At 42.9% G+C, this 22,750-nt stretch overlaps 1 protein-coding gene across 3 annotated transcripts in view; it reads right to left on the reverse strand.

The window, feature by feature from the left end:
- Positions 1–22,448, reverse strand: part of LOC126457729 (esterase E4-like) — a 339,670-nt gene extending 317,222 nt beyond the window's left edge. For 2 of the 3 annotated variants that reach the window (XM_050094269.1, XM_050094270.1), the window contains exons 1-3: positions 22,271–22,448; positions 3,287–3,424; positions 3,042–3,201 (exon numbers count right to left, since the gene is read on the reverse strand). In XM_050094269.1, the coding sequence (XP_049950226.1) occupies positions 3,042–3,201; positions 3,287–3,424; positions 22,271–22,405 (433 nt within the window). In that variant the 5' untranslated portion in view covers positions 22,406–22,448. The remainder of the gene's footprint in view (positions 1–3,041; positions 3,202–3,286; positions 3,425–22,270) is intronic. The other variant, XM_050094268.1, reaches the window with a different exon arrangement.
- Between the last annotated feature and the right edge of the window lie 302 nt (positions 22,449–22,750).

A 22,750-nucleotide genomic window follows, 5' to 3' on the forward strand; every position in this document is an offset into this window, starting at 1 on the left:
CATCGAAAAATCTTAGAGTTTGGTATTATCATAAGCAGCTGTGCCATGTAATGTAGAAGTATGTGCTGTGTCAATCGAGCAGGTGATGAGCTTCAGTTATCTAGAGACTGTTATCACCAGCAATAAAAGCTACAACAGCAGCTGTATATTTAAATCACAGTAGTACACTGTATAGAGCAACATTGGGTGAGTATGTAAAATTACAAAGACATAAGCAAGCACCTGAAAATAGTACTTCACCGGTATCAGGTGATGGTATGAATTAAATGACGGTGATTGTAATAAAGCCAAGGTGGAAAATCATAACTTTTGAAAGCCGTCTTCGATATGTCGAACTTTTTATCGGACATAATTACTTCTACATTTGTGATCCTTGTGTCGTCTTTTGGTGTTACAACGGGAACATCTAGTACAACTATCAGTTCTCGCCTTTACTGTCCCATTCGCGAATAATTCGAAAGAAGAACGACAGTCGCTAAGCCTCTGTAAGAGCTACAGTTCCTGTGATTTTCCTTTTGTTATTTCGCGAGATGTTTCTGGGATGAAGTAATGTGCGACCACACTCCTCTTTGGACATACGCAGTATATTTCAGCAGTAGAAACGAATTTTATCGTCAACATATGATAGATCCGATGGAAAACAGAATCACTTATTGTGTAACAGTGACCAGCGACAACATCCAAATATATATGCATAGGAATTCAGGTAGGCAGTAGGACGTGATACACAATTAAGAGCTTGTAGCCATTTCCAAACAACAGAAACAGCGTAGAACATAAATTTTCTGTCTAGAATCATTGCATATGAACCTAAGTTACAAGGGCGTTGCAATAAAAGGACAACATGAGTGACGCATATACTATCTGAAATCTAACTGTAAGAAACACGTATTGAACGACACATAGAACAAAGATTGTACGCTCTTACTCGTTTTGCTGTTTCTGCGGTGCTGCAACACCTTAGCGTTGTTCTTTCACTGGTGAGAAAATTAACATCGCTAATAGTGCCTATTTTTTTATAAATTAAAGAACAATCATCCTTAATCACAGTCGTAATTTTATTTCAGTGTAGGATGCATTGGTATATGCATATCTTCAAGTGCTTTGACAACCTTTAACTGTTTCTCAAATTTAGGTTAAATGTAGTGCTGGTAAGATTACATTGTTATATTACAGAGTGGCACTTTGTGAATATAAGTTTATAAAACAAACACAAATCAAAATATAACTCACTGGCTCCACTAGTGGATCCATGATCTTGAAGTACAGTACGTGTAATGTTTAAACTTATATCGTTGACGTCGGTTTGCAGTAGGGTCTTGGAGCATATACTGTATTCAAACATTATGAATCACCTCGAAGGAAACGATCTGTTGATACGTAATCAGCATGGTTTCAGAAAACATCGTTTTTGTGCAACGCAGCTAGCTCTTTATTCGCACGAAGTAATGGCCGCTATCGACAGGGGATCTCAAGTTGATTCCGTATTTGCCGGCCGGAGTGGCCGAACGGTTCAAGGCGCTACAGTCTGGGACCGCACGACCGCTACGGTCGCAGGTTCGAATCCTGCCTCGGGTATGGATGTGAGTGATGTCCTTAGGTTAGTTAGGTTTAAGTAGTTCTAAGTTCTAGGGGACTTATGACCACAGCAGTTGAGTCCCATAGTGCTCAGAGCCATTTGAACCATTTGATTCCGTATTTCTAGATTTCCGGAAAGCTTTTGACACCGTTCCTCACAAGCGACTTCTAATCAAGCTGCTGGCCTATGGGGTATCGTCTCAGTTTTGCGACTGGATTCGTGATTTCCTGTCAGGAAGGTCGCAGTTCGTAGTAATAGACGGCAAATCATCGAGTAAAACTGAAGTAATATCAGGTGTTCCCCAGGGAAGCGTCCTGGAACCTCTGCTGTTCCTGATCTGTAGAAATGACCTGGGTGACAATCTGAGCAGTTATCTTAGGTTGTTCGCAGATGATGCTGCAATTTACCGTCTAGTAAGGTCATCCGAAGACCAGTATCAGTTGCAAAGCGATTTAGAAAAGATTGCTGTATGGTGTGGCAGTCGACGCTAAATAACGAAAAGTGTGTGGTGATCCACATGAGTTCCAAAAGAAATCCGTTGGAATTCGATTACTCGATAAATAGTACAATTCTCAAGGCTGTCAATTCAACTAAGTACGTGGGTGTAAAAATTACGAACAACTTCAGTTGGAAAGACCACATAGATAATATTCTGAAGAAGGCGAGCCAAAGGTTCCGTTTCATTGGCAGGACACTTAGAAGATGCAAAAAGTCCACTAAAGAGACAGCTTACACTACACTCGTTCGTCCTCTGTTAGAATATTGCTGCGCGGTGTGGGATACTTACCAGGTGGGATTGACGGAGGACATCGAAAGGGTGCAAAAAAGGGTAGCTCGTTTTGTATTATCACGTAATAGGGGAGAGAGTGTGGCAGATATGATACGCGATTTGGTATGGAAGTCATTAAAGCAAAGACGTTTTTGGTCGCGGCGAGATCTATTTACGAAATTTCAGTCAGCAACTTCCTCTTCCGAATCCGAAAATATTTTGTTGAGCCCAACCTACATAGGTAGGAATGATCATCAAGATAAAATAAGAGAAACCAGAGCTCGAACAGAAAGGTTTAGGTGTTCTTTTTCCCGCGCGCTGTTCGGGAGTGGAATGGTAGAGAGATAGTATGATTGTGGGTCGTTGAACCCTCTGCCAAGCACTTAAATGTGAATTGCAGAGTAATCATGTAGATGTAGATGTACAACAATGTGCCACTCTGTAATATACCAATGTAATCTTAGCGGGACCAGAATTAACCTAAATTAGAAAAAAAGAACTGATATAAACAGGCAAAGCACCTGAAGATGGACCCCCAAGGCTTGAAACGCATCGTGCATTCATATAAAATCAAGATTGTGACCGAAGGCAGTTGTTCTTTATTTTACAAAGACAACAGAGTCATGGAAGAAACACCGATACACTGTATAAAATTAAGTGATTATTTTAATCTTGAAGTTAGTGTCCACGCACCCAGGACGCCGAGACGGTAGTTGAACGTGACCACGACGACACCGTGCTCGAGCAGGTAGTCAGGACCGTACATGTCGGTGTTCCCAGAGCCGACCGTGCATCCGCCGCCATGGATCCACACCATCACCGGTGTCAGGGCGCTGCTGCTATCACCCGGCATCTGCAGCAGAAAGTAATCAGACCTGCACGTTAAACAGGAGAGGCACCCGCGCTAAATGATCGGGATTAAAATACAGCACATAGACCTGAGGTGTGTAGACGTTGAGGAAGAGGCAGTCTTCATCCCCCATGTACAGCCGCGTGGTATCACTGACCTGAGGGGCCACATTGCCTTCCTTGGTGGCGTCTCTCACTCCAGCCCATGGCTCTGCGGGCTCAGGTGGCTGCAATGATACGTATCAAGTCGTAAGGCACTGTTTATGAGAGGCATGAGGTATTAACGAAAAGACACTTTTTCTGTCAAAGAGATTAAAGCAATTTGGTCATTAGTGTACACACAATCTCGTCAAAACTATCCGGACACCTTTTAGTGGCCTTTAAGACAGCTTGAGCTCGCTAGGGACACTTTCAGTGAGGTGTCTGAATGTCTGTGGAGGAATGGCAGTCCATTTTTCCTCAAGAGCCGAAACCATAGAAGATAGTGATGTTGACGTCGGTTTGCAGTAGGGTTTTGGAGCATATACTGTATTCAAACATTATGAATCACCTCGAAGGAAACGATCTATTGATACGTAATCAGGATGGTTTCAGAAAACATCGTTCTTGTGCAACGCAGCTAGCTCCTTATTCGCACGAAGTGATGGCCGCTATCGACAGGGGATCTCAAGTTGATTCCGTATTTCTAGATTTCCGGAAAGCTTTTGACACCGTTCCTCACAAGCGACTTCTAATCAAGCTGCGGGCCTATGGGGTATTGTCTCAATTGTGCGACTGGATTCATGATTTCCTGTCAGGAAGGTCGCAGTTCGTAGTAATAGACGGCAAATCATCGAGTAAAACTGAAGTAATATCAGATGTTCCCCAGGGAAGCGTCCTGGAACCTCTGCTGTTCCTGATCTATAGAAATGACCTGGGTGACAATCTGAGCAGTTCTCTTAGGTTGTTCGCAGATGATGCTGTAATTTAATGCTGTAATTTACCGTCTAGTAAGGTCATCCGAAGACCAGTATCAGTTGCAAAGCGATTTAGAAAAGATTGCTGTATGGTGTGGCAGGTGGCAGTTGACGCCAAATAACGAAAAGTGTGAGGTGATCCACATGAATTCCAAAAGAAATCCGTTGGAATTCGATTACTCGATAAATAGTACAATTCTCAAGGCTGTCAATTCAATTAAGTACGTGGGTGTAAAAATTACGAACAACTTCAATTGGAAAGACCACATAGATGATATTGTGGGGAAGGCGAGCCAAAGGTTGCGTTTCATTGGCAGGACACGTAGAAGATGCAACAAGTCCACTAAAGAGACAGTTTACACTACACTCGTTCGTCCTCTGTTAGAATATTGCTGCGCGGTGTGGGATCCTTACCAGGTGCGATTGACAGAGGACATCGAAAGGGTGCAAAAAAGGCCGGCACGTTTTGTATTATCACGTAATAGGGGAGAGAGTGTGGCAGAGTGATACGCGAGTTCGGATGGAAGTCATTAAAGCAAAGACGTTTTTCGTCGCGGCAAGATCTATTTACGAAATTTCAGTCACCAACTTTCTCTTCCGCATCCGAAGTGTCGACTGTAGTAACGGCTGCACGGTGAAACGACGAATCATGCGTAAACGTCCGTTAGGTACAGGCTGGTCTAGTATTTTGCATGGCGTATTATCGGCTCCCACTGTCCAAAAAGTACAAACTTTTGTGTTTCATCGGTACGGTAATTCCACTGCTGGCACGCTGTTTGTCAAAAAGTACTGTTTTCGTGCGAATGCTGCAGCGACCCCAGCCATAGGCAATGTGTTCTACTCATGTAAGATGTCTAACAGGGTGACAGTTGTATAGCTATGGTTAATTTCGATATAAACTGCTACCAGTCGAATTACATGTTTCGATAAAGTGACTGGATGTAGTTTCTACAACAGCCACTCATGGCCGCTTCCGCGTTAGACGCCACAATGAAAAAAGGAAGAGTATGTTTTAACGCCCCGTTGAGAACAAAATCATTAGAGGCGGAACACAAGCTAGTATAATTTGAAGGATGGGGAAGGGAATCGGCAGTGCCCTTTCAAAGGTACCATCCCGACATTTGTCTGAAGCAATTTATGGAAATCACGGAAAACCGAATCTGTATAGCCGGGTGCAGAGTGGATGCATCATTCTCCCGAATGCTGATCCACTAAGTTAACCACTGCGCCACTTCTTTCGGCATGCCACTGTGGTATTCAAAATCTGGAAAGTAGTTTTGTTAAATAACATAGCCGACACACAACAAATGTGTATTTTGTTACCATCAGGTACAACAAATTGTGACATCGAGTGTTACATATTGAGGTCAATCTGAACGTTACCCGCTGTACCGGGCACATTACTGAACCAGAGGTCCTGCAAGTGCCTACGAAACTCCACCTGTGATATTTCAACAGAGCACTGAACCGCTGCATTTTGTGAGGAATTATAACTCGGTATAACGACGGAATCACTGTGTCTCTATCCTTCCTCCATGTCGTCTGACGGACCTAATCCGGGTATGGTTGGTCAGTAACCTTTTTGTCCTCTATCTACAAACAGAGCTGATTTCTTGATCTGCGTACAGACTTTTGAACGCCCTTTCTCATCATACGTAACCAGGGCCAGTTTAAGGCCAACAGACACAAACAACCGCTTGGGACGCCAAGCCAATATTGGTGCCAGAGGTACCCCAACTGTAAGATTTATATACAGCATGTGTGACTATTAGTAGCGGCGCTTGGGGCGCCTGACCGAGAGGGACACGAGGGATACCCAGGTGCAAAATTTGCGTGGAGAGCGTATCACTATTAACGCGAAATCTCACACAGGTGAAACTGTACGACGGAAAATGGAGAAGAGTGTGAGGAGCGTCAAGTGATGGATCACTTGTTTGGAAAATGTTCTCGAACAAGTCTTGCACGTATTTATGTCTAGAAGAGCTGATTACATCATGTGTAGGCACTCATCTGAACTGTATGACAGAGATCTTGTACAGTTCTGTAAATGAAATCACTTGTGAACCGATGCGGTGTGAGAGTGGGAGTTGGAGGGGGTGGGGCTTATAAAGGATATTTGTGGAAGTTTTCCTTCAATAGCTCGAAAATCTCAGCTACTGGCAAAAATGTTTCCCAGTGCAAAATTAAACTACAGTAAGTTCCCTACAAAGAAATACCTTTTTTTTCGTGGACAACTACTTTCCATAACGCAGGGGATGAAAAAATCGAAGATTATTAAAAATAATGTTTCAACTGCATAAAATTAATCTCTTTTTCAACGAAAGTACGTTAAGAATAGTGTATCACACCTAGGTCCAAGAATCCTATTAAAGGATAAACTACACCGAAGCGCCAAAGAAACTGGTATAGCCATGCGTATTCAAATATAAAGACATGTAAACAGGCAGACTACGGCGCTGAGGCCGGCAACGCCCATGTAAAACAACAAGTGTCTGGCATAGTTGTTAGGTCGGTTACTGTTGCTACAATGGCAGGTTGTAACGATTTATGTGAGTTTGAAAGTGGTGTTATAGTCGGCGCACGAGCAATGAGACACAGAATCTCCGAGGTAGCGATGGAGTGGGGATTTCCCCGTACGACCATTTCATGAGTACACCGTGAATATCAGGAATCCGGTAAAACATCAAATCCCCGACATCGCTGCAGGTGGGAAAAGATCCTGCCAGGACGGGGCCAACGACGACTGAAGAGTGACAGAAGTGCAAATCTTCCCCAAATTGCTGCAAATTTCAGTGCTGGGCTATCAACAAGTGTCAGAGTGCGAACCATTCAAGGAAACATCATTAATGTGGGCTTTCGGAGCCGATGGCCCACTCCTGTACCCTTGATGACTGCACGATGCAAACTTTACACATCGTATGGGCCCGTCAACAATAATTTGGACTGTTGATGACTGGAAATAGGCCTACGTTGCCTGGTGGGCCAAGTCTCGTTTCAAATAATATAGAGCGGTTGGACGTGTACGTTTATGGAGACAGCCTCATGAATCCATGGACACTGCATGTCAGCAGGGGCTATTCAAGCTGGTGGAGGCTCTGTAATGATATGGGTCGTTTGCAGTTAGGGTGATACGGTATCCATGATACACCTAGATACGACTCTGACAGGTGACACGTATGTAAGAATTCTGTCTGATCACCAGCATCCATTCATGTCCATTGTACATTCCGACGGACTTGGGTTCCACCAGGGCAATGCGACACTCCACACGTCCAGAATTGTTACAGTAACTCCAGGAAAATTCTTCTGCGTTTAAACATTTCCGCTGATCATCAAACTCCCCAGACATGAACTTTATTGAGCGTATATGGGACGCCTTGCAACGTTCTTTTCAGAAGAGATCTCCACCCCCTCATACACTTACTGATTTTAGGCCAAAAATTCAAATGGCTCTGAGCACTATGTGACTTTACGTCTGAGGTCATCAGTCCCCTAGAACTTAGAACTACTTAAACCTAACTAACCTAAGGACATCACACACATCCATGCCCGAGGCAGGATTCGAACCCGCGACCGTAGCGGTCGCGCGGTTCCAGACTGTAGCGCCTAGACCCGCTCGGCCGCCCCGGCCGGCTGGATTTAAGGACAGCTCTGCATGATTCATGGTGTCAGTTCCTTCAGCACTACTTCAGTCATTAGTCGAGTCCATGCCCCGTCCTGGCAGGATCTTTTTCCAGCTGCATCGATGTCGGGGATTTGATGTATTACCGGATTCCTGATATTCACGGTATACTCATGAAATGGTCGATGGGGAAATCCCCACTTCATCGCTACCTCGGAGGTGCTGTGTCTCATTGCTCGTGCGTCGACTATAACACCACTTTCAAACTCACATAAATCGTTACGGAGCTCCATAATGTGTGCTCCAGGAGGGCCAGTCTAACTTTGTAAAGCGCCCTGTAATTACTTAGTGGGATGAAGAGAGTGGGGAATAGTTACAACCTGCCATTGTAGCAACAGTAACCGACCTAACAACTATGCCGGACACTTATTGTTTTACATGGGCGTTGCCGGCGTTCTCGCTCTTTGCAGAGCTACGAAGGAAGGAAGTGCATAACCACAGTCTGGAGACTTACCTTCACTCATGCGTCTACACTCCACCAATTGCCCCTTAAGCCCGTCGCACACCGCAGAACTGAGGAGCCAAAGAAACTGTTAGACCTGCCTAATATCGTGGTCGGCCCCCAAGAGCATGCAGAAGTACCACGATATTAGGCAGGTCTAACAGTTTCTTTCTCTCCTCAATTCTGCGGTGTGCGACGGACTTAAGGGGCAGGGGGTGGAGTGTAGACGCATGAGTGAAGGTAAGTCACCAGACTGTGGTTATGCACTTCCTTCCTTCGTAGACGTACTGGGGTGTGTTTACTTTTAACAACATCCATTAAGACCACATGGAACATAGATATGAGCCAACTAATAATACTAAAGCAAGAAACTCATTAGACAGTCTACATAAATCGCTGCACTCTTCCTACAATGCTAGAAGGGAAATTAATTCTTAGTCACCCTACGCGGTAGCTGTTGTCTTCTTCGGGGAGAGCCAACTTCCCCTCAATGAGCAATGCTCGCTTTTCAGTTTACCGACAGCGTGTACCTGTCCTACATTTCCTGTCTACATGTCTCATATGGGCAGACAAAGTAACTTCATTGAGCTCTTTGTAGGGAAGCAGCCTACTCACGCTGTAGTAAATTCACATCAGTTTCCATTGTGTGCCAGCCAGTCTGCTGTAACTAGCTCTGATGTCATAAATGTTGCGCAATACCTTAAAAATCAAGCAAATGAACTAAAACTTTTCTAGCATGTCAGAAATAATACTAAATTAATGTGTGTTAAATATCAGTTCGATAACTTCAGCCATTTTCGAAATTTGGACGTTTTTCTGGAAAAATCATTGGCGCAACAGAAAAGAGCTAGAGACTTCAAAATTTATATTTAGATTCATCTTTCATAATGATTTAATAAAAACAGTACTTTGGATTTCACATATTAAGATTTTAGTGGAAATTCATGATTTTTGTGGTTTTCGTCTCAAAACTGAAGGAAGCAAGATAGATTCAGTAGGCTAGTAAATAAGGCTAGGATGTTTAGATTTAAATAGGTTGGAGGTCCGCTATGATTATGAAGATGTGTAAAGTTTCTTTTGAATACCTATAAAATTATAGCGATAGTGGATCTCAAAAGGACCAGTTCAGAGCTCATCTACTGCGTGCAGTGTAATTTAATTAATTCTCTCGCCCAAAATATTTAACTTAGCCACGTCAAAATTTTATTGCCAATACTTACCGGCGTGCTGAATGCACGTTTAAATTAAGAGCTTCATCGGCCATAAGCAAAAGAAGCTATAAATTATTATGTAACTTGAAGTGGTGCGTTACTAGCCCAGCGGCTAGTCGGAAAAGCCGATTTGATCAGGCGTTCCGTTAGCCGTCCGCACCGCGGCTATATATATAAGAACGCTGCGCGAGGAAGGAAGGCCCCAGTTCTCTCCAGACGCTGAATGACACGCCATCTGTGTCGGGAGTCGCGTCGCATCAGTGTCTCTGCTACAAACAGCCTCGGGTGCCGTATTAAATTACTAGAGATATGCGGAACCATGAAAACATTTCAAGTCAAGTGTTAATTCTGGGATGATTTTCATTATCTAGCTTCAGTTTGCGTATTGTCGTATTTTCACGTGCCGTCGCGGGACAGACATTCTACCAAATATTTTGCGTGGCGTTTGATGAAATATTTTCATCAAATTATGGCAAGCATTCTTTTTTTTAAATTAAATTCGGACATTTATAGGTGCATCAGCGCATAAGACTCTGAACTGCTCTGTTAGTTAGGTTGTAGGGATACTTGTGTTTTTTATCAGTGAATTTCAGAATATACTCAACTATTTTGGAAAACCGTTTTTGATTAGAAATCCCGGACAATCTCCTAATCCCTCAGAGCTATAAGCTGCAGCTATAATAACATTCTCAGATAAAGTGGGCACTAGGATCTCTAATTACTGGTTCCATGTTTTATTAAATCACTTTCTGGGTGCCAAAAAGTAAATAGAGAGCCAGTGTTGAGAACGGCGAAAGACAGCATTAACAACATTCTAAAAGCCAGAAACTGATTCTACATGCAAGTGTTTATCCAGCAATCAGATTTAATAATTGTTTTGACATACTCAACCGCCGCCCCACATAGATGTAGGGAAGCAGCCTACTCACGCTGTAGTAAATTCACATCAGTTTCCATTGTGTGCCAGCCAGTCTGCTGTAACTAGCTCTGATGTCATAAATGTTGCGCAATACCTTAAAAATCAAGCAAATGAACTAAAACTTTTCTAGCATGTCAGAAATAATACTAAATTAATGTGTGTTAAATATCAGTTCGATAACTTCAGCCATTTTCGAAATTTGGACGTTTCTCTGGAAAAATCATTGGCGCAACAGAAAAGAGCTGGAGACTTCAAAATTTATATTTAGATTCATCTTTCATAATGATTTAATAAAAACAGTACTTTGGATTTCACATATTAAGATTTTAGTGGAAATTCATGATTTTGTGGTTTTCGTCTCAAAACTGAAGGAAGCAAGATAGATTCAGTAGGCTAGTAAATAAGGCTAGGATGTTTAGATTTAAATAGGTTGGAGGTCCGCTATGATTATGAAGATGTGTAAAGTTTCTTTTGAATACCTATAAAATTATAGCGATAGTGGATCTCAAAAGGACCAGTTCAGAGCTCATCTACTGCGTGCAGTGTAATTTAATTAATTCTCTCGCCCAAAATATTTAACTTAGCCACGTCAAAATTTTATTATCAATACTTACCTGAGTGCTGAATGCACGTTTAAATTAAGAGCTTCATCGGCCATAAGCAAAAGAAGCTGTAAATTATTATGTAACTTGAAGTGGTGCGTTACTAGCCCAGCGGCTAGTCGGAAAAGCCGATTTGATCAGGCGTTCCGTTAGCCGTCCGCACCGCGGCTATATATATAAGAACGCTGCGCGAGGAAGGAAGGCCCCAGTTCTCTCCAGACGCTGAATGACACGCCATCTGTGTCGGGAGTCGCGTCGCATCAGTGTCTCTGCTACAAACAGCCTCGGGTGCCGTATTAAGTTACTAGAGATACGCGGAACCATGAAAACATTTCAAGTCAAGTGTTAATTCTGGGATGATTTTCATTATCTAGCTTCAGTTTGCGTATTGTCGTATTTTCACGTGCCGTCGCGGGACAGACATTCTACCAAATATTTTGCGTGGCGTTTGATGAAATATTTTCATCAAATTATGGCGAGCATTCTTTTTTTTGGTAGAATGTCTGTTCCGCGACGGCACGTGAAAATACGACAATACGCAAACTGAAGCTAGATAATGAAAATCATCCCAGAATTAACACTTCACTTGAAATGTTTTCATGGTTCCGCGTATCTCTAGTAACTTAATACGGCACCCGAGGCTGTTTGTAGCAGAGACACTGATGCGACGCGACTCCCGACACAGATGGCGTGTCATTTAGCGTCTGGAGAGAACTGGGGCCTTCCTTCCTCGCGCAGCGTTCTTATATATACAGCCGCGGTGCGGACGGCTAACGGAACGCCTGATCAAATCGGCTTTTCCGACTAGCCGCTGGGCTAGTAACGCACCACTTCAAGTTACATAATAATTTATAGCTTCTTTTGCTTATGGCCGATGAAGCTCTTAATTTAAACGTGCATTCAGCACGCAGGTAAGTATTGATAATAAAATTTTGACGTGGCTAAGTTAAATATTTTGGGCCAGAGAATTAATTAAATTACACTGCACGCACTAGATGAGCTCTGAACTGGTCCTTTTGAGATCCACTATTGCTATAATTTTATAGGTATTCAAAAGAAACTTTACACATCTTCATAATCATAGCGGACCTCCAACCTATTTAAATCTAAACATCCTAGCCTTATTTACTAGCCTACTGAATCTATCTTGCTTCCTTCAGTTTTGAGACGAAAACCACAAAATCATGAATTTCCACTAAAATCTTAATATGTGAAATCCAAAGTACTGTTTTTATTAAATCATTATGAAAGATGAATCTAAATATAAATTTTGAAGTCTCTAGCTCTTTCCTGTTGCGCCAATGATTTTTCCAGAAAAACGTCCAAATTTCGAAAATGGCTGAAGTTATCGAACTGATATTTAACACACATTAATTTAGTATTATTTCTGACATGCTAGAAAAGTTTTAGTTCATTTGCTTGATTTTTGAGGTATTGCGCAACATTTATGACATCAGAGCTAGTTACAGCAGACTGGCTGGCACACAATGGAAACTGATGTGAATTTACTACAGCGTGAGTAGGCTGCTTCCCTACATCTTATTTAAATATTCAACTTATTTTCAATTCACTGAGTAGTTATTTGCAGCTGTTAGTGACTTATTGTGTAGAAAAAACTCCACAGTTGAAGCTGTCAACCCTCTACCAAGCTGAAGAGCTTGTCCCTGGTGTAACATGCTGGCAATATGTATTCGACAAATTTGATTTCATTGTCTCCACTATAAATGGCTGGAAAATTTTCGCAGCGTGAATCTGTCAAATGCATCATCCCAGATCTCTCAAAACCTAAAGAGGCCTAGAGGCTAAAACTGATTCCCAGTGTAACAGATGTAAGTAACCAAGGTATTTCAATACAAATCAAGCATCGTATTATTCAAATGGGTGTTCTGGAGTGGAACATGATAAGACCTATCTCATCTTGCATATTGTTGACCAATTGCGAGATATACCGTGGATGTGTGGTAAGTAGCTCCACTCAGTGCAGCCCAATCTACAAGTCCAGGAATTCCAGAATGGAAGAGATATATGCATCTTTAAGTACCACAATTGATGGTGAGAGATGTGTAGTAACCTTCTGGTCAATCATTACTTCGCCACCATGTGACTACAGCATAGTTAAACGGCTTTATAATATGTTGTCAGCGACAGGTAACAGTAAGATGAGACATCTGTCAATCCAATCCCTTTCCCATAAACACGACACAGGTCACTGACATAATGACACAGCAAGTCTCTGCCATTATTTATAGGAATCTATTTTACATAAAAGCCCACTTAATGACAGCAAATAAGTACACATAAACCGAAAGAAACTTCGCTATATAAAGACGAGCACAGTGAACTTCGTTTTGTATATATTTTGTATACTGAGTGATTGATTGTGCGTGTTTCAGGACTAAACGACGAGGTCGCAGGTCATACAATTAAAAAATTTCATGTGTAAGTTAGATTTTTCCGCTAAAAGTGGGCGGAACGAGTCAGAGGGATCGAATTATAAAGCGAGGAAGCTAAAAACACACACACACACTAGAAGGCAGCTAAAAACTGGAAAACCAGAAAGATAGAAGAGCGATCTACGCAAAGGGGAGCTGACATTGGTCTCAGACTCAGAAAACGTGAAGAGAAGCCCCAACAACAACCACTTTGTCCTGCTCCAGGAGTAAAGTGAAAACTTACTGAAAATAGAAGGTACTTTCATGTAGGGTGCCTCTTTACGCAAAAGGAAACAATGGTTGAGCCTATTATGACCAGTGATTAGACAGAGTGAGACAGTGGACTCCTTCTGAAGGAGTGGAAGGAAGAGTGCCAAACTGTAGTAGTCTCCTTGATTGTGCAGAGTTTATTACCGTGTGCCGTAGTGCACCAGATGTCATTCTACTTCTGGGCAGAGACAGATTTGGTGTGTATCAGCATAACTGCATCTGGAACCATGAAAGGACATGGGGGTCAAAAATCTATCCCTCTATATAAACAGCAATTCATTCCCTCTAATGATCGCATAAATTGGGACCAAAAGAAAGACAAGTGAGCAGAAGGCATGGCCAAGGACAGAGAGGTCATGGATAGTGAGACCGAAGGGTGACGAGACTAGCGTTGATCTATAGCCTGCAGGATGCTCATTCTGTCGGTACATATTAAAACACTGTGGATGGAGGCCTGAGTGACAAATTGGAGGGCCTTGGTATGGCTTGCAGCTGTGCTGTAAACACACTACATGATCCCAGCAGTAAATAATGTTCCATCCCAGTAGGAGACGTAAAATCGTATCCCATAAAATCTATTGTTTTAGAACTGTCAGTGTAGCAGATGGTAGTATCCTGGAACTCTTCAAGAATGGAAAGTTTAAGATACCAAAATACGACAGGGGACAGAGACCTGGAGACCCTGGAATAGATTGGTCTTAATCTGTGGTCTAGACACCATCCAAGAGGGGGAAGATATACAGGAGCCACATTCCTGTGAGTGTAGATGATCACAACAGAAGAAAGTGAGATGCATTCCAACTGGCAATCCCACCCGAAGGTGGCTACCAGGAAGGAGACGACCCTCGTTTGAAAGAGGACAGGGAATCGTCGAATGACGATTGCGTAAGGAACCAGGCGTTGGCTCCATCGTATTGTAGAAGGGGAATCCGCACTTCTACTAGGAGCATCGTATTGTAGAAGGGGAATCCGCACTTCTACTAGGAGACTGTCGCTGGGACTAGTGCGAAAGAGACCAATAGCCAGATGCACCCCATAATTATGAACAGCATCAAGTAGTTTCAGAGTTGAAGGAACTGCTGAGCTATAAAATTGACAACTGTATACGAACGTAGGCTTCCGCGGCCGGTGTCATAGTGATTAAAATTCTTCTGGGTATTATGCCGCGTCATTGCTAAAAACTAACAACAATAATAAACTAAAACAGATGTTTCGGCCGAATTGCAACGACCTTCCTCAGGGCACTATTAGTTTATTATTGTTGTTAGTTTTTAGAAATGACGCGGTAATACCCAGAAGAATTTTAAACACTATTGACAACCGTAATCTAGTCCAGAGTGCTGTAAAGATGACAGAGTTGCGCAGTCAGCACCCCGAGATGTGTGGGCCAGGAGGCAGAGAGCATTAAGCTTTCACATGCAGGTAGTCTTTGGGTGATGAATATGGGAAAACCAGGTCAGCTTTCTACCTGAAATAAGGTCCAAGAGAGACGACTGTCCTACAACAGCTAGGCGCTTGCTGCCTAAATTACGTTCTGGATCAGGGTGTGTTGTGGGTCGATGGCAAAACTGCATGACCCCTGTTTTGGAGGGAGGAAACTGGAAGCCATGTGAAAGGTTCAATAAAGAGGTTTGTTGGATTGTGCCTTGAAGCTGGCGTTCAGCAGATGCTACCGAGTGGGAGCTGTACCAGATGTAAAAATCGTGGCAGGGTAACCAGAGGTCCAACCGAAGCTACAAGCCCATTGATGGCCATGAGGGTGAGAACCCTGCGGGATACCATTCCACTAGATCCAAGGGGTGCTGAGTGAAGTGCCAGCTCTAACCCGGAAAAGCTAGTGAGATAAAAAATTGTGGGTTAAAATCAGGAGGCCGTAAAAGCCCCAGTCATGGAGGCCAACCGAAATGTGATGGCGCCAAGCTCTGTTGTACGCCTTCTGTAGGCAAAAGAAGACTGTACAAGGTTTCAGATTTTAACAAAAGTCTGTCAGATTGCTTTTTCCAATGTGAGTAAATGGTTGTTGTAGATCGTCTTCCCGGAAGCCACACTGTTTAGGGGACAAAAGCCCCGAGTATCAAACCTAACAGAAAGCTAACAATCCTCTCCAGCAGTTTACAAAGGAAATTGGTCAGGTAGCTATCGAGAGATGTCGCGTTCTCCCCAAGTTTAAGTGTGGGTATAGCCCTGAGAAGATATTGCCTCTGGGTAACGTCCAAGTGTTGGATCAATGGCTGTGGATGGAATCTAGGCCTGGCGCTAAGTCATGTGAAGAAACAACAGCCTACAATAATTGCCATTCAGTGAAGGATTCCTTATAGGCTTCAGTTTGGTGGGGTTGAAACAGAGGGAGGTTTCTCCGACTCATTGTTTCTGACAGAGAAGGATAGCAGAATAGGAAGAGGAAGCCAATGCTGTCACAAAGTGTTCTGCAAGAACTTATGGAGCACACCGTAGGAAACGACCCCGAACAGTTGACTGTCACTGGCAGTCCCGAAGTCTATGGAGATTGGACCAAATGTAGTATGAAGATGATTCTGCCCCCAGGTAGGAAACAGCGCTCCCAGAATTCCTTTTACCTCTGTTTAATAAGGCAGCGAGTCTTAGCGTGGAGATGCTTAAAAGCGATAAGGTTAGTCTATTAAGGGTGTCATTTAAATCGTTGCAGCAACTCTCAGTGGTCCTGGATAGCGATTGCTATGTACTCGGCCGACCACAGTATCGGTCGACGACGACGACGACCTCTAGATATGGGCATAGCAGGGCCAGCAGCATGAAGAATAGAGTCAGAGACGTCTTGTGTGACCACCTCCAGGAGAGAGGTGTCGAAGTGTACAGCAGATATATATATATAAAGGCCAACTAGCTCTGCAGAATATCCAACATGGAAGCCGCTCCGCCTGATTGCGGTAGGGGAACGATAGACTCACCGAAAAGTGACCAGTGTAGTGGAGCCACAAGAACAGTGGAGGAGAAAATGAGTTCGATGACGGACAAGGTGCCATGAGTGGCTCTGACAGCTAAGTTGCACCCACTTACACGGGGTGGTGTTCACTGACATCCCGGAGGAGGAGATTTGAGGGTGGGATTTCCTGTGTTAAGGTAGGCAGTCCAACATAAAAATGTTGGCTACCTGGGTGGAGGTAGACTTTGCAAATGGTGGGGTCATTCGCATTCGTGCCACTACCGCTTCCTTGTTGGTACTAAGGGGCAGCCAGTCACTGCTGACATTGGTGTGACCCCAAGTGGGGCAGCCAGTCACTGCTGACATTGGTGTGACCCCAAGTGCAGACCCTTCCAGATGCTGTTTCAGGGCTGGCATGGTTCTAACAAAAACACCTGATAACCACAAAATGCTGGAGGTGGGTATCATCAAAGTGCATTTCTTGATCAGCAGGACGGAATGTAGAGTAAGAGGTAACAAGTTATTGTATTTCCAGTAGGTGACGGCAATATCCATTGCTGTTTCACTCGATTGTCATGTGGTAAGAGTCCAGGTTAGACAAAAACAAGCCAGCGGAGGTCATGTCACTGGGTCAGTGATCGTCAATGATGAAGGGGTGACATCCATAAAAACTGGTTGTGATTTGGAGTGAGAAGGAGGGGGTGAGACCCCTGGAATGCCAAAGAAGCCTTGTCCTTGCACTTCTGAATCCCTTGTCTGACCAAAGGATGCTGGCTTCCTATCTCGAGAATGCATGGGAGGGGTATGCGAAAGAGGAAGAGGAGTAGGAGGCGATGGTGGTGGTGGAGGAGGAGGAGGAGGAGTAGGAGGAGGAGGCTGTAGAAGCTTGCATAACTAGGGAAAAATTGAAGCCTCCTATAGGGAAATTAAAGAGGTGTTTGGAGGAAAGAGAAGCAACTGCATAAATATTAAGGGTAATTTTTAACATTTTTATGCAGCGACAGCAACTGATACTGTTTATATAAGAATATACAGCCTACAGTTGCAGGTTAACTTTATCGTTTACCTAGGTTTCAACGTTATTGATAACGTCTTCTTCAGAACCTGGAAAAAATTAATATTATAATGTGCTAGTAAATTATATTAGATATGGTCATCCTACAGGATGCCACGTGTAGTACTTACATAAAATATTATTTAAATGTTTGCCTAAAACAAGCCATGTCCCAAGTCAACTTTATAAAACTTGATGAATAACCATAAGGTTTTGTCACTTCTATAAACAAGCTGTAGCAAATTCACTTTAAGCCCGTTGTATGGGCCTCGTCGTGCGACTAGAAACTACGGACCGCGAGGTCTTCGCGGTCTGCCTCACAGAGGCAGAGTGTAGAGACACATACTTTATTCAACCTAGAGTAAATTGTAACTACTTTTAGTTAACCACATTTCGTACTAAAGTAATTTTATCACTTTATACTATTGTAAAAACGACCATGTTAAATTTATTTCAAATTTACAATATTATTATTTCATTATGAGAAAACCCACGAGTACAAATAAGCAACGACATCAAATAAAGTATAACACAGAACAGTACTCGTCACTTAGAAACACTTTTTGTCAATCCGATGTGGAACATCTTTGGTCCATACTCCACTGACGACGTGTGTAGACGATAGCACAGAGTAGGAACTGTGGATACCACTCACTGATGTCGTCGATTCAGTGGGTGGTATTCACAGTTCCTGTTCCGTGTCACCATCTCCATATGTCATCCCTGACGTATGGTCTGGAGATGATCATCATCAGGTCGAAACCGGTAATAACGAATTAAAGTGCTTTTGGGTGGTCAAGATAGTTCTGTATAGTATTTTATTACTATTGATTGTGATCGCTGCTATGTCCAGCTTGCTTACATGGGTTATAAATGACACTTAATTATGGTCCATGAAAGCACAATTGGTGACACGAAGGAATAGCATTGGGGGAGGAAAGAAGCAAAAAAAAAAAAATGAGGATACCATGAGTGGATCGTATTACAAATGGCGAGATACTGAATCGGATTTTGGAAAAAATTAATTTACGTCACAACTTAACTAAAAGAAGAAATTGGTTGAGGGAACTCATCCTCAGGTATCAATGATTTATCAGGTTGGTCGTGGAAGTGTGGGGGTAATACCTGCAGTGGGAGACAAAAGCTCGAACACAGAATACGGGAGTTGGAAAGAAAACCGTAAGTACAATGAAGGAAACAGCGAGGAAACCGTGGAAAACGGATGAAATACTTCAGCCGATCGATGAAAGAAGGAATTACAAAAATGTTCAGGGAAATTCAGAAATACAGAAACACAGGTCTCCTAGGAACGAAATAAAAAGTAGGTTTAGGGACGCTAAAGGCGAAATTTCTGCATAAAAGCATGGAGAAACCGAAAAAGAAATGATTGTCTGAAAGACAAACGCAGCATATAAAAAAGTCTTAACAACCTGCGATGAAATTAAATATGCAAGGGCGGTAACATTGAGAGTGGAATGACAGTTCCACTGTAAAATGCAGAAGAGAGAGCGAATAGGTGCAAAGAGTATACTGAGGGTCTCTATGAGGGGAGGGCTTATCTAATGGAGAGATAGAAGAAGGAACAGGAGTCGATAGGCAAGAGGTGGAGGATCCTTTGTTGGAATTTAGAAGATATTTGAAAGACTTAATGTAAAACAAAGCAGTAGGGATAGGTAATATCCAATCAGAATTTATAAAATCATTGGGGGAAGTGACATCAAAACGACTATACATGTTGGTGTGTAGAATGTATGAGACTGGCGATATACTATCAGACTTTCGGGAAAACACCATTCATACGATCCTCAAGATAGAAAGAATCGAAGCAAGATTTATAGCACAATCCGCTTAACAGTTCATGCTTACATTTTGCTGACTGGAATAATATAGAGAAGAATGGAAAAGAAAATTGATGATTTGTTACACGACTATCGTTTTCGCTTTAGGAAAGATAAAGACATCAGAGAGGCAGTTCTAACGTTGCGGTCGATAATAGGAGCAAGACTGATGAGAAATCGAGACACGTTCATTGAATCTCTCGACATGAAAAAACGTTCGACGATGTAAAATGATGCAAGAGGCCTGAAAATCTGAAAAAAAGGCACATGCTGTAGGGAAAAGCGGGCAATATACTATGTATACACGAACCATGAGGCAACAGTAAGAGTGTAAGAGCAAGTAAGAACTGCTCGGTTTAAAAAGGATGAAATTCATGAACGTAGTCTTTCGCCCCTACCGTCCAATCTATTCATCAAAGATGCAGGGACAGAAATAAAAGAAAGCTTCAAGAGTGAGATTAAAAATTCAAGGTGAAAGGATATCAACGATAAGATTCGCTGATGACGTTCCTATCCTCAGCGAAAAATTACAGTATGTGTTGAACGAAATGAACCGTCTGGTGAGTACAAAACATGAATTAAGAGTAAATCGAATAAAGACGGAAGTTATGGATTGTAGCAAATATGAGAACAGTGTGATACTTTACATCAGTATTAGAGTTATGAAATAGACGAAGGAATTCAGCTACCTAGGCAGGAAAATAATGCATGATGGACGGACAAGGGGGACATAAAAAGCAGGCTAGCACTGGCGAAAAGGGCGTTCCTGGCCAGGAGAAGTCTGCTTGTATCAGACAAAAGGTCTTATTTTAGGAAGAAATTTCTGAGAACATACGTTTGGAACACAGCATTGTGTGCCAGTGAGATATGGACTATGGGAAAACTGAAACAGATGAGAGTCGAACCCTTGAGATGTGGTGCTACAGGCGAATGTTGAAAATTAGGTGGACTGATAAGGTAAGGAATGAGGAGGTTCTGCACAGAAACGGAGAGGAAAGGAATAAGTCGAAAACACTGACAAAAAGAAGGGGCATGATGGTAGGATATATGTTAAGACATCAAGGACTAACTTCCATAGTACTAGAGAGATCTGTAGAAAGTAAAAACTATAGAGAAAGAAAGAGATTGGAATACATCTAGCAAATAATTGAAGACATAGGTTGCAAGTGCTGTCCTGAGAGGCAGAGGTTGGCACACAACACGAATTCGTGGCGGACTGCATCAAACCAGAAGACTGATGAGTCAAAAAACAAGGAAGTAATGAATTTAAACAACATGCATCATTCAGAAAAAAAACATGTTTTGCGGAATTTCGAAAGTAAATAATACATCTCTTCTAATCAAAAGACAGTGTTACTGTTGCTACTGAGTGCTGTGCATCCAGCTAGTGTGCCATTGCCGAGGAACTTTGAAACAAACTGTTCAGGACACCCCAGTGTTCTTAAAAGTAACAGCATCAATATCACATTTGCTGACGACTTTATAGCCCACAACTATCATCCAACTAAAATAGACTTAAAAATACGAAAATCCAGCCATAGCCTATGCTACAAACTTACAATAAAAAATTTCCACATACAGAAGGCATGGCCACAGGGTAAGATATCCTTAAACGACTACAGTATACTATGCAATGGCAAACTAATGAAAACGCGAAAGGAACTGTTAAAGACGCACACACATACACATACACACACACACACGCGCGCGCGCGCGCGCGGTCATCATTTCAGTATTGAAGGGGTGCGTGAAGGGTAAAAATCGTAAATTGAGAACTAGGGATGAATACTCTAAGCAGATTCAGAAGTATGTCCGCTGCAGTAGTTATTCGGAGATGAAGAGGTTTGCACAGGATAGAGCAGCATGGAGAGCTGCATCAAATCAGTCTCTGGACTGTAAACCACAGCAACAAAGTGGAAATGTGTAATTTAAGACTGAAAATCCACAAATATGTGCAGTGATTTTGTGTGCTTACCAAAAACACACGAGAATGCAGGTTAGGAAGGATTTTCGAAAGCAGGTGTAAGTAATCGCAAAATGTAGTCATCGAATAATTTCACACACGAAATTACGTTTGCGGATAATATTATTTGTTAAATTGTCGAAAATGGCTGTGAGAACTATGGGACTTAACATCTGAGGTCATCAGTGCCCTAGAATTAGAACTACTTAAGCCTAACTAAGCTAAGGCCGTCACACACATCCATGCCCGAGGCAGAATTCGAACCTGCGACCGTAGCAGCAGCACGGTTCCGGACTGAAGTGCCTAGAACTACTCGCCCACAACGGCCGGCTGTTAAACTGCCAACCACATTCAAAGGAAGATCGTTTAATTGGAGACGTCACACTACCTGCATCTAACAATGTACGAAGGGTCCTACGTACAACAATGTGGTAAGATTTAAGATAATGACACCAAAGAAAAATTTTTGTAGGCCTCATTTTCGTTATAATACCCATCACTTAAAAAATGTTTACGTTTTACAGAACTGAGTAAAGACTACCCACTGGCAAGGGGTTCACACGACAGTTTTTTGGGGTGGGGAGGGGGGGGGGGAGGGAGGGTGAAGGGAGCTTGACCTGAGGAGTATGGAGTACTTGTACTGTCTTGGAAGACGGTTTGTAACTTCTAAGTTGCCATAAAAACCCGCATAATAGCATCTGTTCAATCATTTTCTTGAAAGAAGAACACCTGACTCTACTACAGTTCCTATAAAGACGCGTCAGTGAGACAAGTCAGCTGACTTTAAAACTCGACTACTAACCTTGAACCTGAGTGGGCCAACCGGCGGCTTGGCATAAGGGATGCCCTGGAAGCTGTAATACTTCTTGCCACTGTGAGTGGTGGCGACTTTTCCCCTCAGAGCTCCCTGGCGGACAGTCGTTGTAACCGAAGACATGTCGCTACGCTCTCTCGCAAGACAGGGCCTGCCTTCTACTAGCGCATCGCGTTGGAGCGTTGTCTCGGGTCGTGGGCAGTCGTCGCCGCCGCTTCCTGTCGTGTTGGCGCTGGAGGGGGAAAGGGGCACAGCACTTGTGAATGTGTACTGCCATCAGGTGTGTAATGGAGCGACAGCGAAAATTTGTGCCGGTCCGGGACTCGAACGTGGACTTCCCTCTTATCGCGTGCGGTCGCCCGTCCGGTACAAATTTTCACTGTCGTCGTTCCATTATATAGATGACGTCAGAACATATTCGTAACTGTGAATACATTTCATGTTTTTCGTTACGACTGTAGCAGCCGC

This window comes from Schistocerca serialis, chromosome 2 (assembly GCF_023864345.2).
Source record: "Schistocerca serialis cubense isolate TAMUIC-IGC-003099 chromosome 2, iqSchSeri2.2, whole genome shotgun sequence".
Classification (NCBI taxonomy): domain Eukaryota; kingdom Metazoa; phylum Arthropoda; class Insecta; order Orthoptera; family Acrididae; genus Schistocerca; species Schistocerca serialis.